This window comes from Hyla sarda, chromosome 9, assembly GCF_029499605.1.
Source record: "Hyla sarda isolate aHylSar1 chromosome 9, aHylSar1.hap1, whole genome shotgun sequence".
Classification (NCBI taxonomy): domain Eukaryota; kingdom Metazoa; phylum Chordata; class Amphibia; order Anura; family Hylidae; genus Hyla; species Hyla sarda.
Genome location: NC_079197.1, coordinates 42,562,072 through 42,581,104, shown reverse-complemented (window position 1 = coordinate 42,581,104; position 19,033 = coordinate 42,562,072). Strand labels below are relative to the sequence as shown.

The 19,033-nt window shown below is 44.8% G+C and overlaps 1 protein-coding gene across 4 annotated transcripts in view; it reads right to left on the bottom strand.

Annotated features, from left to right (window-relative positions):
- MID2 (midline 2) overlaps window positions 1-19,033 on the bottom strand; it is a 323,798-nt gene that overhangs the window by 119,521 nt on the left and 185,244 nt on the right. For all 4 annotated transcript variants that reach the window (XM_056538348.1, XM_056538350.1, XM_056538349.1 and 1 more), the window contains one exon: window positions 11,199-11,306. In XM_056538348.1, coding sequence (XP_056394323.1) covers window positions 11,199-11,306 — 108 coding nt within the window. The remainder of the gene's footprint in view (window positions 1-11,198; window positions 11,307-19,033) is intronic.

The following is a 19,033-nucleotide window of genomic DNA, read 5'->3' as shown; positions in this document are numbered from 1 at the left end:
TGCTGCCTGCCCCGACCTTCTGCTACGTCCGACCTTGCTTCTGCCTACTCCCTTGTACCGCGCCTATCTTCAGCAGCCAGAGAGGTGAGCCGTTGCTAGTGGATACGACCTGGTCACTACCGCCGCAGCAAGACCATCCCGCTTTGCGGCGGGCTCTGGTGAAAACCAGTAGTGGCTTAGAACCGGTCCACTAGCACGGTCCACGCCAATCCCTCTCTGGCACAGAGGGTCCACTACCTGCCAGCCGGCATCGTGACAGTAGATCCGGCCATGGATCCCGCTGAGGTTCCCCAGCATTCCATCTCTGATCTCACCACGGTGGTCGCCCAGCTATCCCGACAGGTCACCCATCTAACCCACCGACTGTCGGAAATGTCCACCATTGTGCACCAACTTCAGTCGCAACTGCAGCAGCAATCATCTCCTCCGCCACCTCCTGCACCCCTTCCGCAGCGAGTGGCCGCTCCTAGCCTCCGCCTGTCCTTGCCGGACAAATTTAATGGGGACTCTAAGTTTTGCCGTGGCTTTCTTTCGCAATGTTCCTTGCACTTGGAGATGATGTCGGATCAGTTTCCTACTGAAAGGTCTAGGGTGGCTTTCGTGGTCAGCCTTCTGTCTGGAAAGGCCCTGTCATGGGCCACACCGCTCTGGGACCGCGATGACCCCGTCACTGCCTCTGTACACTCCTTCTTCTCGGAAATTCGAAGCGTCTTTGAGGAACCTGCCCGAGCCTCTTCTGCTGAGACTGCCCTGCTGAACCTGGTCCAGGGTAATTCCTCCGTTGGCGAGTACGCCATACAATTCCGTACTCTTGCTTCTGAACTATCCTGGAATAATGAGGCTCTCTGCGCGACCTTTAAAAAAGGCCTATCCAGCAACATTAAAGATGTTCTGGCCGCACGAGAGACTCCTGCTAACCTGCATGAACTCATTCATCTAGCCACTCGCATTGACATGCGTTTTTCTGAGAGGCATCAAGAGCTCCGCCAGGAAAAAGACTTAGATCTCTGGACACCTCTCCCACAGTCTCCACTGCAATCTGCGCCTAGGCCTCCCGCCGAGGAGGCCATGCAAGTGGATCGGTCTCGCCTGACCCTGGAAGAGAGGAATCGCCGTAAGGAAGAGAATCTTTGTTTGTACTGTGCCAGTACTGAACATTTTCTGGTGGATTGCCCAATCCGTCCTCCACGTCTGGGAAACGCACGCTCGCACTCAGCTCTCGTGGGTGTGGCGTCTCTTGATGCCAAATCGGCTTCTCCACGTCTCACGGTACCTGTTCGGATTTCCACTTCAGCCAGCTCTCCCCTCTCAGCCGTAGCCTGCCTGGACTCTGGAGCTTCTGGGAATTTTATTCGGGACTCCTTTGTGAATAAATTCCGGATTCCGGTGACCCGTCTTGTCAAGCCACTCCACATTTCCGCGGTCAACGGAGCCAGGTTGGACTGTACCATACGTTTCCGCACGGAGCCCCTTCTTATGAGCATCGGATCTCATCACGAGAGGATTGAACTTTTGGTCCTCCCCAATTTCACCTCGGAAATTCTCCTTGGACTTCCCTGGCTTCAACTTCATTCCCCAACCCTGGATTGGTCCACTGGGGAGATCAAGAGTTGGGGGTCCTCTTGTGCCAAGAACTGTCTAAAACCGGTTCCCAGTAACCCTTGCCGTAACTCTGTGGTTCCTCCTGTATCCGGTCCCCCTAAGGTCATTAAGGACTCTGCCTGCCACAGGAAATGCCCCTCCCCCCCTCCCAGTTCCATCAGGCAAGCTTCTGTGTCCCCTCATGGCCCTCGTCCTGGTGTCACACTGCCCCGTGCCAGGTCTCGCCCTCTGCCCTCTCTCCCCATTCCTACTCCTGCGGTTCTGCCTGCCGTTGAGGAATCCCTCCATCCTTTCCCGGTGTCCTCATCCCAGGGGAGGCAGTTACCCGATAAAGAGAAGGGGAGACCTAAGGGGGGGGGTACTGTTACGCCTAGCGCTCCGGGTCCCCGCTCCTCCCCGGAGCGCTCACGGCGCCTTTCTCCCTGCAGCTCCCCGGTCTGCGCTGACCGGGAGCACTGCCCTGTCATGGCCGTTGGGGATGCGATTCGCACAGCGGGACGCGCCCGCTCGCGAATCGCATCCCAGGTCACTTACCCGTTCCCGTCTCCTGCGGTCATGTGCTGGCGCGCGCGGCTCCGCTCTCTAGGGCGCGCGCGCGCCAGCTCCCTGAGACTTAAAGGGCCAGTGCACCAATGATTGGTGCCTGGCCCAATTAGCTTAATTGGTTCCCATCTGTTTCCTGGCTATATCTAGTCTCCTCCCTTGCACTCCCTTGCCGGATCTTGTTGCCTTAGTGCCAGTGAAAGCGTTCTTTGTGTGTTTATACCCTGTGTACCAGAACTACTGCTATCTCCCCTGACTACGAACCTTGCTGCCTGCCCCGACCTTCTGCTACGTCCGACCTTGCTTCTGCCTACTCCCTTGTACCGCGCCTATCTTCAGCAGCCAGAGAGGTGAGCCGTTGCTAGTGGATACGACCTGGTCACTACCGCCGCAGCAAGACCATCCCGCTTTGCGGCGGGCTCTGGTGAAAACCAGTAGTGGCTTAGAACCGGTCCACTAGCACGGTCCACGCCAATCCCTCTCTGGCACAGAGGGTCCACTACCTGCCAGCCGGCATCGTGACATGTACTAATATAAATACTTATATAAAATGTCTATTTTCCTAAACTGCATACTAAGATCCTTGCTGTGCTAAACTGTTCCCTCCTCCCACCTGTTTGCTCCCATTGAGCATCGGAGATGGCGCCCGGAGTTGGAATGTAGCAAAGATAAAAATAAATTTATCAAGAGAAGAAAGACAAAGGAGAAGACTCAACCAATTGTTACGCCTAGCGCTCCGGGTCCCCGCTCCTCCCCGGAGCGCGTACGGCGTCTCTCTCTCCGCAGCGCCCCGGTCGGTCCCGCTGACCGGGAGCGCTGCCCTGTCATGGCCGTTGGGGATGCGATTCGCACAGCGGGACGCGCCCGCTCGCGAATCGCATCCCAGGTCACTTACCCGTTCCCGTCTCCTGCTGTCATGTGCTGGCGCGCGCGGCTCCGCTCTCTAGGGCGCGCGCGCGCCAGCTCCCTGAGACTTAAAGGGCCAGTGCACCAATGATTGGTGCCTGGCCCAATTAGCTTAATTGGTTCCCACCTGTTCCCTGCTTATATCTAGTCTCCTCCCTTGCACTCCCTTGCCGGATCTTGTTGCCTTAGTGCCTAGTGAAAGCGTTCCCTAGTCTGTTCCTAGTCCGTGTTCCTGACCTCCTGCCGTTGCCCCTGACTACGATCCTTGCCGCCTGCCCCCGACCTTCTGCTACGTCCGACCTTGCTTCTGCCTACTCCATTGTACCGCGCCTATCTTCAGCATCTTCAGCAGCCAGAGAGGTAAGCCGTTGCTAGTGGATACGACCTGGTCACTACCGCCGCAGCAAGACCATCCCGCTTTGCGGCGGGCTCTGGTGAAAACCTGTAGTGGCTTAGAACCGGTCCACTAGCGCGGTCCTCGCCATCCCTCTCTGGCACAGGGGATCCACTACCTGCCAGCCGGCAGCGTGACAGTAGATCCGGCCATGGATCCCGCTGAAGTTCCTCTGTCAGTGGTCGCTGACCTCACCACGGTGGCCGCCCAGCAAGCCCGACTGATCGCCCTTCTAACCCGTCAGCTGTCGGAAATGTCCACCATTTCGCACCAACTTCAGTCGCAACTTCTCCAGCAATCTTCTCCTCCGCCAGCTCCTGCACCTCCTCCGCAGCGAGTGGCCACTCCTAGCCTCTGCCTGTCCTTGCCGGACAAATTTGATGGGGACTCTAAGTATTGCCGTGGCTTTCTTTCGCAATGTTCCCAGCACTTGGAGATGATGTCGGACCAGTTTCCTACTGAGAGGTCTATGGTGGCTTTCGTAGTCAGCCTTCTGTCTGGAAAAGCCCTGTCATGGGCCGCACCGCTCTGGGACCGCAATGACCCCGTCACTGCCTCTGTACACTCCTTCTTCTCGGAAATTCGAAGTGTCTTTGAGGAACCTGCCCGAGCTTCTTCAGCCGAGATTGCCCTGCTGAACCTGGCCCAGGGTGTTTCTTCCGTTGGCGAGTACGCCATTCAGTTCCGTGCTCTTGCTTACGAGTTGTCCGGGAATAGTGAGGTTCTCTGCGCGACCTTTAAAAAAGGCCTATCCAGCAACATTAAAGATGTTCTGGCCGCACGAGAGACTCCTGCTGACCTACATGAACTCATTCATCTTGCCACTCGCTTTGACATGCGTTCTTCCGGATGGCGTCTGGAGCTTCGCCTGGATATGGACTTTGTTCGCACGAAGCGTTTTTTCTCCCCGGCTCCTCTCTCCTCTGGTCCTCTGCAATCTGTTCCTGTGCTTCCCGCCGCGGAGGCTATGCAAGTTGACCGGTCTCGCTTGACACCTCAAGAGAGGACACGATGCCGTATGGAGAACCTCTGCCTGTACTGTGCTAGTACCGAACACTTCCTAAGAGATTGTCCTATCCGTCCTCCCCGCCAGGAAAGACGTACGCTGACTCCGCACAAAGGTGAGACAGTCCTTGATGTCTACTCTGCTTCTCCACGTCTTACTGTGCCTGTGCGGATGTCTGCCTCTGCCTTCTCCTTCTCTACAGTGGCCTTCTTGGATTCCGGATCTGCAGGAAAATTTTTTTTGGCCTCTCTCATCAACAGGTTCTACGTTCCTGTGACCAGTCTCGCCAGACCCCTCTACATCTATTGTTTTTACAATAAAAGATTGGACTGTCTCGTTCGTTTCCACACAGAACCCCTCCTAATTTGCATCGGACCTCATCACGGAAAAATTGAATTTTTTTTCCTCAGGTTCTTTGGCCCCAAGAAGAGGGGGAGACCTAAGGGGGGGGGTACTGTTACGCCTAGCGCTCCGGGTCCCCGCTCCTCCCCGGAGCGCGTACGGCGTCTCTCTCTCCGCAGCGCCCCGGTCGGTCCCGCTGACCGGGAGCGCTGCCCTGTCATGGCCGTTGGGGATGCGATTCGCACAGCGGGACGCGCCCGCTCGCGAATCGCATCCCAGGTCACTTACCCGTTCCCGTCTCCTGCTGTCATGTGCTGGCGCGCGCGGCTCCGCTCTCTAGGGCGCGCGCGCGCCAGCTCCCTGAGACTTAAAGGGCCAGTGCACCAATGATTGGTGCCTGGCCCAATTAGCTTAATTGGTTCCCACCTGTTCCCTGCTTATATCTAGTCTCCTCCCTTGCACTCCCTTGCCGGATCTTGTTGCCTTAGTGCCTAGTGAAAGCGTTCCCTAGTCTGTTCCTAGTCCGTGTTCCTGACCTCCTGCCGTTGCCCCTGACTACGATCCTTGCCGCCTGCCCCCGACCTTCTGCTACGTCCGACCTTGCTTCTGCCTACTCCATTGTACCGCGCCTATCTTCAGCATCTTCAGCAGCCAGAGAGGTAAGCCGTTGCTAGTGGATACGACCTGGTCACTACCGCCGCAGCAAGACCATCCCGCTTTGCGGCGGGCTCTGGTGAAAACCTGTAGTGGCTTAGAACCGGTCCACTAGCGCGGTCCTCGCCATCCCTCTCTGGCACAGGGGATCCACTACCTGCCAGCCGGCAGCGTGACACCAATTAGCTGCTTTCAACATCCAATTCACGTAACCTTTTGCAGATGTCACTATATTGTCTATATAACCCCTGTACAGTTTTTTTTCTGGTTTAGGGGACATTCACACCACGTTTTTGCAATACAGTTCCCGTATACATTTTCAATATAAAAACCGTATGGAACCGTATTAGAAACCGTATGCATTGACTCTCCATTGAAAACCGTATGCCAAACGATGCATTCGGTTGCATCCGTTTTGAATCCTGTACGGTTTTGTCCATTTTTTTCCCCTGTACCCAAAACTGTAGCCTACCACGGTTTTTGGTCCGGGTGAAAAACTGTATTAAACTGTGTACATTTTCTTTTAACATGGGAGTCAATGGGAACCGTACAGAACTGTATGTGCATATAGTTCCATCCGGTTTGCACCATACGGTTTTTGACTTTGCACAGTTATTTTTCTTGGAATTTCAATCAAACAAGTGAAACTTTATTCATAATGGAGTGAAAAGTTAAAAACGTATACAGTTTTTTTCATAATAAACGGATGCAACCGGACATCACTTTTCGAACCGTATACGGTTTTTAACTGTATACGGATTAAATTTGTCCACACCTATTTGTTCAGGTTTTGAAGAATCCGTTTTTCATCAAAAACCTGATACAGGAACTGTATTGCAAAAACGTGGTGTGAATGTACCCTAATAAAGAAAGTTAAGAAAATGTCATCCAACTGTCATCTTGTCAGTTGAACTTTCTGGTGTGTGCACCGCTCTTGATAAACTAATCAAGAAGGGGGCAGATCTTCACTGGGTACAACCAGGATCCATTACAACTGTACTTCCTTATACCTTTTTAAGCAGAATAAAAAAAATGTTTCTGTCATATTCCATATGTATCCAACAGAATATCCAAGGCATAATGGAGCTACATACATGGAGCTACATACATGTTCAGCCTTACATTTTTTTTGTGTGAATGTTGTTAGAATCATATGAAATCATGTGGTTTGTTTGTTTGTTTATTTGTTTTTTTTAAGCTGGTCATCTTACATGACATATGTCGAAACAGGAGGAAAGGTAAGTAAGGATGCATCAGTAACACTGTATTCTCCCTTATGGAAGAATAGCTCTATAATATGATGCTGTACAGAGTCACCATACAGTTGCATAAGACATGCCCACAAGCAAGTAGTACAGAGCCTCCAAATCATGCCAAGAATCTGCCATGTTCATGATGTTTATGGGTTGTACAATATGATGATGATTATTATTATTAATATTAATTTAAAAAAAACTGCAGTTACAGCCGAGCAAGCTGATCCCCCCAAATCCCGATTAGCTGAACTTTAGAAAATTGCCAGGTTCGGCTGGCACAAATATGGCAATGTTGGGGCTGATCTGTGCTAGCAGCTGACAACTGCTAGTACAACTCAGCCCAGCAAGCAAGGAGGTAATTAGCGCTGCCGAGTAGTGTAAATTAACTCCATGGGGGTAGGGGTGCATACATTATACCGCTATCTATATAATTACCATCTCGTTGCTGGTCCAGAAGTCTTCTTGTGTAGATCTACCCCCTCATGACGCAATCACTAGAGATAGGTTTACACAAGAAGAGGCCCAGACCAAAATGGTATCATTTTCTTCAGTGAATAAATTATACAGTCATATAGATGGTTGTATAATGTAAATACCCCCCCACCCCTAAGGAATTAACTAGAGGTGCTAATTAACTCCTTCCTTGCTGAACACTTTCCAAAAGTTCAGCAAGCCTGGCAAGCTAAACTTCCAGAAAGCTCGCTCAACTGTAGCAGTTACTATAGATTGCTCAGATTGGCTTTAAAACATGGGGTTTTACCAGTCCACCAGAAGACAAATATAGGCTGCCATAAGTAGTAGCCTGCATTTTGCCAATAGTCTCATTATATATAGTTTGTGTATTTGATTATTAGTTAATGCTTTTTCTTTTTCTCTTATAACCTGGGATATTGCTGCATATGTAATCCCCAGTAGAGATTCACTCTTCCTTACACTTACTATACATTCAGTAATTTAGAAACCATGTCTTCTTAACCTGAAGTAATTGCAACAATGTGAAGGAAAACCTCCTCTCTTCCCCGTTATTGTAATATACTTGGAAAAGTTAACAAAGGACAAATGATTGCTATTGCAGCTAGTCATTGATGATAATGCAGGGGCCTAGCACATTGTGAAGAGCTGTGCACAGTGAAGGTCTAGTAATTAGGATGTATTGATTTATTGACCACTGTGTGGGCCGTGTTGTGGATAAGGAGCGCCCACCTCTATCCCTTTCACACTTAATTGCTATCAAGATTATCCATAAAACACTGAAAGAAAAATACCAATTTAAATAACAGAGCAAGAATAGACAGAGCAAGAATAACAAAACAGATACATTTACCATCTTTAAGAGTGAATAAGCAAATTACAAATATTCTTGTGGCCAGTCTAGCCAATACAAAGTTTATAATATTTAGAATGGGCATCAATGCAATATGACGGAACCATACCATGTCAGTGTTAGACATGGGGGGGGGGGGGGGGGATTTATTAAGCTAATAAGTCTGGCTCCAGGTTTAAAAAAAGTCTCAGAAGCAAACAGGAACGGCATGTGAATCGGTCTTAGCAAATTCACCCCATAGTGTAAAGTAAGTTGTTAGTAGTCTGCTAACTACTATCTACTGAGGTCTTTACAGATCTACACTTGCTAGAATACCCTATTCAGGGGGTGTTTCATGAACCAATGTGTTTTAAATGGCCCAGTAAACATAGACTACACCCGCCCTAGTGAACTAGTGAGTGAGACAGAACTGATTCATCCAATGAATTAGATTATTTTGTAAAACTCAGAAATAAATTAATTCTGACAAAAATTCACTCTTTTCTAGTCAGGAGTCTATAACGTTTGCTGTGGATTCTCTGCTCACTCCCTACACTCGTACATAGCTTATGTGATCCTCCCCCTGCAAACTGCCTTTACTCTCTATCTATAGCCTGTGTGAGTTGGCCTGCATGTGTGTGCTGTGTACCACCGTGAAGGTTGCAGATGTTAAGCCAAGGGCAAGATGGGATCCATGATTCTGCATACTAGCTAAACTGGGTCATGGCAGCTAAAGTGGAGCTTCTGACCCTAGGGCACTTCTCCAAAACACACAAACAGTGGCAATAGAGGGGGACTGCACAGATGTTTGGGCCATGGTAGTCCGTAGTTTTTTACCAGGGCACACACTACTAAATATAGTGCCCCACCGATGGTACTCTGGAATGCACTTGGTAAGAATGAGACCAGAAAAGAGGGCAGTGCAATGGGTAACTTTTTATTTAATTTTTTTTTTTAACATTTACATTATAGAAAAACACAAACCCCAGTGCCCATCCCCAAACCCTCTCCATCTCCCCAACAACAGCACCCACCCCCTACCCCCAAACAAAACAGTCCCAAGTCCACCAAAAGTCTGAGTCAAAATTGAGCTAAGAAATATCAGAAGACCATATATAGTGGCCTACAGCCTCATGTCACGGAGGTAAAGCAAAATAATCTACAACATGTACAGCAACAGCATCCAACCATGGAAAACATTTGACCCAAGGAACACAGAAAGGCATGGAAAAGAGACAAGAGAATAGTCCGTGCTCCTGAAGGCACCCCCCCAGGCCCCAGAATATACCAGGGAAAGGAACTCTCTATAAACTATCTGGGTCCAAACTATAAGCACACACCCAGGGACACCATATTGTTTGGAACTTCTGCATGTCTTTACGCTTTACCCTCTCAGACTAGAAAAAATGGAATGCTGGTCTTCGTCTTGAAGACCACAGAAGAGGGATGTCCCTCAGGCCAGTGCAAAGTTGGTACATACTGTAGAGTGTTTGCAGAAAGTCCTTGCAGAAACTCAACTTGGTCCTAAGTGACCTTTATGTAAGTTTTGGCAACTAACTTTTCAAGCTCGTTCTCTGAAATGTGCATTTGTGAGTTCAACTGTGCTTTCATAATACTGATGGCTACATTATGGTGCACTAAGGAGCACGCTGTGTGCGCCACACTCTGAAGGACAGATAAACAGGTGAAAGACTTATATGTTTTATGTGTTCACCCAAACGCAGAGCTAACCTGGCCAAAGCCTATGTTCATAACACTTGTTCTTAGGCATTTTTAACTTAGGCTAGTCAAATTCTAGCGCACATACTTTTGTCTATGTCCCCATATATTTTTGGCATTCAAGTTTTTGACTTCTTTTTTAAAGAAAACAAAAGAAAAGTGAAGCCAGCTACGATTTTTTGTCTTGAGCAAAAAAACTGAATACATCTTCATACTTTTTTTTTGACAACAGAAATCAATCTCAACAGAATCCAGATGTACAGGTATCTTGTCTTAAAAACATGTCGTACTCAGGCTGGGTCTTACATCACGTTTGGGGCTGCATGCTGGCAGTATTCGTAGAGTTACTCTCCCTTAGACTATTTTTGACTATGGTTGGTCTGTTTCATCACTATATATGTTTTATTTGCACATATATATATATATATATATATATATATATATATATATACAGGAATAAGTTGGCCAGCACTACTGATACCAGAACTACTGCATGGACCTGGCATACAGGTGAACGCTGCTAGGCTGAATAAACATAAACAGGAGAATACAGCAGCAGACTGCCAGCACAAAGATACAGATAAAACATGAAATGCTATATAGCTATTGTGCAAAAAATGAAAAAGTGTGGTCCAAACTATTTGGCCGCCAAATTGTGAGCTAAGTACTCACTTTTTCATTTTTCATTTTTTTGCATTATAGCTGTATAACGTTTCATGTTTTATCTGTATTTTTGTGCTAGCAGTGTGCTGCTGTATTGTCCTGTTTATATATATATATATATATATATATATATAATCTACAGGGACATACAAGGGACCCAAACATCTGCTATCAAGCTGGGTATATGTTCGGGCTTGTATGTCACACCTCTACATAAATCCAGTGAACCTTTGCGCCCTTCCAGAGATTTCTACTGCAGTTTATACAAGCAGGGGTGACCACACACCTTTTGCCTAAAACGATGCCCCTATATGCGAAGCCACAGTCATTTGGAGAGCGCAACAAAAATTGCAAATATTTGCATAATTTTTGTGCACAGCTGGATCTTGCGTAAAAAATGATGCGTCTATTTGACGTTTTTCACCAATTTTCCCCATGTGTCAAATGATATATCCCCAGCAATAGACTATGTTTGGTCTTTTTATGTTTATAACTACGTCTTAGTAAAGGCTTTTGAAGAGTCCCTGACATACAGATGTAGCTATGGTTATCTTGAATGTCTTAACCCATTACAGCAATGTGTTGTGTCTGGATATCCTAATGCATATGGAGACAAGGGCAGTAATTGAGGAGTAATGCTACATTTATCTTTGTGTAACCAGTAAGGATAATTTATCTCAATGCCAGGAGTACAAGGAGAGGCTGGCTACATCAGAATACCAATGGTGTACAGCCCACACGTGATGTGAAGCCAGCCCCAAGTGTGTAATAAGAGCATGCAGCCTTATTGACATGTACACTATCGCTTACTTTTGTTTCTTTGATCTTCACCGCAATCATTTGCTTTCTTCTGTGGATAATGTCCACGAGTTCATCACATTCCTCATTGAGCTTTGCCTCATGCATGCTGGTATTAACCTGTTGAAAAGACAGGAAACCAAAAGTTTTAGCCCGGACACAATCCACTTATTATGAATGTAAAACCAATTTAGGAGAATAATAATGACATGTTTAATAGGTTAAGTGGGTTAAGGAGAAAGCACCATGAAGTGACATGTTTAATTCCCCATTAGAAGTGTGCAGCAGCCTTCCTGTATAATCTGTATTTCTTTTCACTACACTGCCTGCCTAATGGCATAAAGCTAATAGACATTATGTGACTACAATTGCTACTTAAAGAGCCAAATCAAACTAGTGTGGAAAGCAGGCACTGTCTGTGTACGAGGGAAGGCTGCCATAGACTGCTATAATAAAATGCACTGTTATTTCTGGTTACTTGGTGCTGCCATACAGTACAGTGTTTGCCTCATCATGATATAGAGGCGCATTCAATTTAAAATAGCCTAACCTCCAATCCGGAGCACAGCGAGATGCCTTGTTGCTGGGAATACATTTAATGTAGGCCTGTCACGGTGGATTAACATTTTCTAATTGCGCACTACATCAAAAAGTACGTAAAGGTCACTCTGAACATTTGTTTCGGAACGGCTCACTTTTTTAATTGTCGTCTTTTATTTAGCGGTCTGGTTTTCTGTTATATTCAGAGCGCTCTTCAGAAGCCACTGTTGGTTTTAGGTAACGTAAGAAAGCAGAAGAAAAATTTGGCAATTATTCGAGAGGTATTGAAAGCTACAGTAAAGCTCATCATTATAGCTTGAAGGGAAAAAATGAAAAGCTAAGAGAAAGAACACAAGCGGATAATAGCAACAAATCTCATTTCTATGGTATGAAAGCTATTCTTTAGAGATTCTGGAAATGTGGCACCTTGACTTTTAACAGACATCTTTGAAGAGTACTTCAGGGTTGAAAGTACTTTGCAGATAATATTTAGGAATTTGCATATGCAAGAGAATCATTCTGGATGGCAACAAGTCCAGTCTGAGAAGAGTAGTATACAGGGCTAGTCCGTTTCAGTATAAATTAGGGAACTACCAATCATATAAAGTATAGAAGAAGATGCTGTTAGTCACTGGCAAGTGGGCAGTCCAGAGCAGCAACAATGAATATATCCCAGACTCTTTCTTGAGCATAGTCTATGGTATTAAATTATGATTTTATCAAAATTATAGCACGTAAACAGAAAACTAAAACTGTATTGACATATACCACATAGAAAATATCTCCAGAAATGTAACATTTATCGGATACAGACTAAAAGGTATGCAAAAAAATATTAGAACACCTAACTACCAAACTCCCTACACTGGACACCAGAGAATAGGAAAAAAACTAGTGGAAAAATAGAGAAGCCCTCTAAGTGCCACAATTACACAGGTGTGTACAAAATAAAGTAAATTGAACCACTCACTTTACAGTGTTGTGCTGAGCGCAACCATTTAGACTGATACACTGGACTCCAGAAATATATGTTTAAAGCGCAGCCGTCATAAAGTTTTAGCCATATAACCTAACAACAGTGCGGGAGATTTATCAAAACCTGTGATGAGGAAAATGTGACCAGTTGCCCATAACAACCAATCAGATCGCTTCTTTAATTTTTCAGAGGCCTTTTTAAAAATGAAAGACGTGATCTGATTGGTCACTACAACTTTTCCTGTGTAGAATAGTAATCCAGCATTACCTTTGTCTTTTTATAGTAGGTTTTATGATCCTAAAATATGCTTTTATCTGTAGCCACCAACAGTCGGATAGGTGTGGCCAGGGGTTTGTAATGCCCCACAGCCACCATGTCTATCTCATTTATGTAAGTGCTGGGCCGCTGCACAGGTCCACAGCACATGTGCCATCCATCATCCCTCCGTGCCTGCAGTGAGTGCTGAGTGAGTGCTCGCTCTCTTTGCTCTGCGAGCGCTCACTCTTGATATCTGTCAGCTGAAAGCGAATGTGTAATGCTAGAGGCAGAGAGCTTGTTCACTCTCTGCCTCTAGTGACCAAGGCAACCAGCACGGTTGCCTCGATCACTAGAGGCAGAGAACCAAAGCAAAGTTAAACTGAGTAAATAAATACTGGGTTTAAAAATCGCCTGGAAATAATCAAATGGTTCGCAAGAGGTGTATAGGTGGTGGGCGCAAGGCAAACACACAAGTAAATATGGAACACTTTGCAAAAAAAAAAAGCATACAGTAGTGACTAATTCATAAATAGGGAGAAACCATGCTGGTACATTGGTACAGAAGTACCTAAAAAGTAGCTGCTGAGCCCTAGACATAAAGTGCAAGTGGATAAAAAGGTATAATAAGCACATGGAAATCAGAAAAATCAATAGCTAGCACAAGATCTCACAAAAGCAATCAATGTGTAAACCACATGTATGAACGCATATACTGCTGATGTGCCACCCCAGTTACCCACCAGTCCATCAATGTGTTTCACCAGAAAGGCTTAGAAGGACCACACCAAAATTTTATAGGTTGATAGGATTTATTGGAAAAGTATACACCATTAGGAAATCATTTTTTAAAGGAATAGAATTAATATGGCTGAAAACCCATACCTGCCACATCAGCTAAAACATGTAAGCACAAGGTATATACAAGAACTTCTACAATATTCTCTAATAACACTATTTGATTCCCTATATATCCTGGAGAGGTTTTTTAACCCATAGATCACAATCAGACATACGTCCTTACCATTTGGGACTTTGCACCAGGGCATACATGTACCCCCTGGAGAGTTGAGTGACTATAAAGTGGAGCTGCGCTTGCTTCTTAAGTGGTGAGGAACGGCTACTATCAATAGCCAGGACCCACCACTAATGAAAAGCAATGACATGATCAATGCAGATCATGGCATTTAAAGGAAAAAGTGAGAGATTGTGATTGTGAGGGTCTAATGAGCATCAATGGTGGTGGAGGAGAAGGGTCCCTGGGAGTAGAGTAGTATCAGAGAGAGTATCACTAGAGCGCAAATCTCACTATTTAATGGTATACAATAGTATATAATTGACCAGTAAATGCAATCTAATAATTTCCTATAAAAGTCCCCTATGGGGACTTAAAAAGTGTAAAACATTTTTTTTTTTAATTAAATAAAATATAAGCCTATTCCCTAATAAAACTTAAAATCACCTTCCTTTTGTTATTTTATAAAAAAAAAAAAAAAAAAACTAAGAAAAAAGTAGAAACAAACCCCCCTGCCAAATTGCTGTTTTCTTATCAAACCACCCCCCTCCCCCTCAAGTAAAGTACAATTATTTGTGCAAAGAAACATGCCCTCAAATGTGTCTTTAGAAAATAAAAGAGTTGTGGCCCTTAAAAGGCAGGGAGGAAGAAAGGAAAACACTAAAATTTTAAATGGGCTGTGTCCATATGGGGTTAAAGGATCTGCTGGTGCAAGATACTAGAGGACAACCTTCACAGGTCAAGACAAAATACCGTATTTATCGGCATATAACACGCACTTTTAAAACTTAAATTCAAGGCAAAAAGTCTGCCTGCATGTTATACGCCGATAAATCTTTTTGTCACTGATTTAAAGTGGCCGCAGCAGCGGCTGCTTGTTAAGGATTAGCAGCCTGGCCGCGGCCACTTTAAATCAGTGACCAGCGCAAGGCTCCCGCTTTGTTTTTTCCTCCCTTTCCCCCTGCTTTTTATGGTATTGTGTTTTTTTTAATCTTCCTTACCTAGCCGTGCTCGGCAGGCCAGGTCCGGTGTCGGCTGCGGTCAGGGAAGCATGATGAGTGACGTCCTCTGCTAGCTACGCTGCACAGAATCAGGGACGTCACTCATTCAATGCTGCTGCCGCTGCTTAAACAAGCTGCCGGCTACCTAAACAAGCAGCCGGCGCTGCAGCCACACTGAACAGCGGCGGCTGCAGCGAATGATGAGTGACGTCCCTGATGCTGTGCAGCCGGCAGAGGACGTCACTCATCCTGCTTCACTGACCACAGCCTGCAAGTCCCAACACCAGACCTGGCCTTCCGAGCGTGGCTAGGTAAAGAAGATGGGGAAAAAAATATATCAAAAACAGGGGGGGAATGATGAGAAGGGGGCATGATGAGAGGGGGGCATGATGAGAAGGGGGCATGATGAGAGGGGGGCATGATGAGAAGGGGGCATGATGAGAGGGGGGCATGATGAGAGGGGGGCATGATGAGACAGGGGTGGGGGAATGTTAAGACAGTGGGGGAATGATGAGAGGGTAAGGGGGGGTGTAAATGTGGCACAGGGGCTGATAAAAGGGGAGGAATGATGTGGCACTGGAAGGGGGGACCAAACTGAAGTTCAGGCAAAATCAAAGTTAGAGGGATGATATGGCATTTAGTCTGTCATTTATCTTATATGTATTTTTTTTTTAACTTAAATTTCCCCATTAAAATGGGGGTGCGTGTTATACGCCAGTGCATTTTATACGCCGATAAATACGGTAAGTCACATGGCAACCAAATAGAACTGTCAAATGTTCTATGTTCACCACAATGTTTCTTATCTGCATCCAATAAATCACCTTTTCTATAAAGTTATCTCTTCATACTAGCTGACAGATAGAACATGGCAAGTCCATCAAGTAAAGTTATGAAAATATTAGTGACATATAATGACTGATTTTTAGCCGTGTCGCAAGACTGGTCGCTGAAGCTATTGAAAGCACTCATATTCCTGATAAAATATTCAACAAAACAAACATGGATATTCAGGATTAGAAAAGCAGAGTGGATTTCTTATAAAACACCACCACCTCTGTCCTCAGGTTGTGTGTGGTATTGCAGCTCAATTCCATTAAAGTGGATAAAGCCAAGTTGTCATACCACACAGATCCTGAGGACAGAAGTGGTGCTGTTTTTGGAAGAAATTGTCTCTGTTTTCCTATCCCTGGATAACCCCTTTAATTTTGCATACAACACTGCTTCTCTTGGGGCTAAAAGGCTATGTTGTGAGACCATCATAACGCTGCTGCTATCTTTTTGTGAAATGGCCCTTTCCTGTTGGAGTGCCCTCCATCCAACAACAGTTACCAGGATCCCTTGTTTGTAAGTGTAAGGTCCCTCCCACACATCAGCCACCCCACCTATTGAAGCACACCTAGGAACATTCCCTGCAGCCCCGTGGAGAATGATCTACCCCCCCCCCCCAAACGGTCGCTCCACCCATTGAAGCAGACTGTCTCCCTTTTGACACATGACTAGTGATGTAATGTCTCTGGCTGCAATGCAACCTGGGAAAACCTGAGACGACACTCATTTCTGTTAAAAATAAACGTCGGGGGAAAGAACAAGAATTGTGAGACCAGCCATCAACCACAGGTACAGACAGTATATTATGAACAAAACTAACTTTACAGTCCCTGTAGCATAGTCAAATAAAAAAAAAAAATCTGGAATACTCCTTTAACGTTAACAAAATAACTGATACAATAAATATTCACAACCTAACATATTCCACATTTGCTGGTGAAGTTATCTAATAATATATTATTACAAAATATATCATAATATATTACTAAAAAACATTGCTTCTTTTCATTGCTTTGGCTTCTCATACAAATAAATTTTTCGCCGACACTAGTACTTCAAATATTACAAAGTAGTACCAGAGGTTTTGTCTTTATAGAAATGACACTACTGGTTTGTTTAGAGTGCTTATTATTTTAGCCTTTGTAATAAGTATTAAATATTACCTCTATGGAGAGAATATACCCGGGGGAATGCGTTTCATGTGTCATGTAGGAAGCTGAACTAATGACTTCTACATCTGTCTTTGTTCAGGACGACGTCCACGTGTGAGAAGGTCGCTGTCCGGTGCTGAATTATTCCGCACAAGGCTGTATAATTATTTCTTCTAATTGTTCTCAAATCAATTCTGGTTTACAAGTCAGACCAGTTGTCAATGCGACGCCACCTTGTTATCTCACATCTTTCCAGGAATCCAGACAGTGTGAAGTATTGTCAGAAAAATCTTGACCCACCGGCACAATCAATGACATCTCTTATCCTAATATCTTTGTTATTGATGCAATTAAACATTTTAGAAGAAGGTAATTGATACAACCAATTACTGTACAACATTGAGACACAACTCGGAGCAACTATTTCATGTAACTATTGAATAAGAATAACCTTGAATTTCATTTGCTATACTTCTGCACTGTTACTATCCCTATCTTGTTGCAATTGTTGTTCTTTTAGCTTGTAGGTCTATATGCCCACATACATGCAATATTTTTATTGATATTTTGTTGCATTTGTTGTTTTTGTTCTTTTAGCTTGTGGGTTTCTATAATATATATATATATATATATATATATATATATATATATATATATATATATATATAGCTATAGCAATACAGTAGAATCTCCCAATAGCAGACACTCATGGGGAATAAAAAGTGTCCACTATTGAGAGGTGTCCCCTATTGGGAAAAAAGGCTTAAGCATCTTTCTAAATGACGGAATACTGTTCTGTACTCACTCCAGGGTGTAATTACCTAAAAAAACATAATAAAAAGCTAAATTTAGATAAATATTTTTGCACTTTAATAAGGCTTTAAAAAAAATCTCAACAATATAATTAATTAGGAAAAGTAATGCCAAATCATTCATGCCAAATCATTTCCCCCGCAATGCCAAATCATTCCCCCATTTCCTCATCCCCCTGATCTCACTTCTTACCTGGCCATCAGGCAGTGATGAGTGATTCTCCTATGCACTTCACTCAATGAGGGATGTGGTGGCTGCCAGCAGTGTAGAGTGACGCCACATATGTCACTCGTCATTCTGGGCAGCTACCGCTCCCCTCAGTGAGTGAGGCGTGGAGGAATGTCACTCATCACTGCCTGCTGGCCAGGTAAGAAGTAAGAACAGGGGGATGAGGGAATGGGGGAATGATTTGGCATGGGGGGATGATTTGGCATGGTAATGAGGGAATGATTTGGCACAGAGGGGCCTGAACCACTTACTGGGGTATTGACTGTACCCCCTGACGGCAGACCTGTGTACAAGATAGGGAGGCACATAAGCCTAGTTGTCCCCTATTGGGAGTGTTTTGTCCCCTACTAGGTGTGTTTTGTCCCCTATTGTCCCCAATTTGGTGTGTCCACCAAATTGCCGGTGAATTAAAAACTGCCGGTGAATTAAAAACTGTCCCCTAATGGGAGGTGTCCATTAAGGGAGATTTCACTGTACATGCAATTTTTGGCTATTTTGTTGCATTGTTTGTTTTTAGCTTCTAGGATTATATACACACAAACAACATGTATAAATAATACAGGAATCTATTCAAAATTTAATATTACACTGTAATAGATAAAATAAATAATACAATGCAATACATTAATGAGTAAATATACAATCTATAGTTGGCATATAAACAAATACTTTATTACTAGACTGTAAGAGAAGTGGGTGGGGGGTTAAAGGAAAATAAAGGGACAAAATCTGTGTGGTGCCATTACTCATAGAAAAGGGCGAAGAGCTAATACTGTGATCAATGGCCACTCAAGGTGGTGGTAAGGGCAGATTACAAGAAGCAGTTACAGGATGACATATCATATCAAGTTACATGTTATAAAGGAACAAATTCAAACCTCAATATAGGCTGTTCATATAAAGCCCACACAACAGCAGAATTTAAATTATTTACATTATTTAGAAAAAAAATAATTTATTTGTGCAAGTATGTAAATAGGCTTTATGGAAAATATGGTGAAAACCTGCTTCAAGTAATATTCCCTGGCAAGACAAGG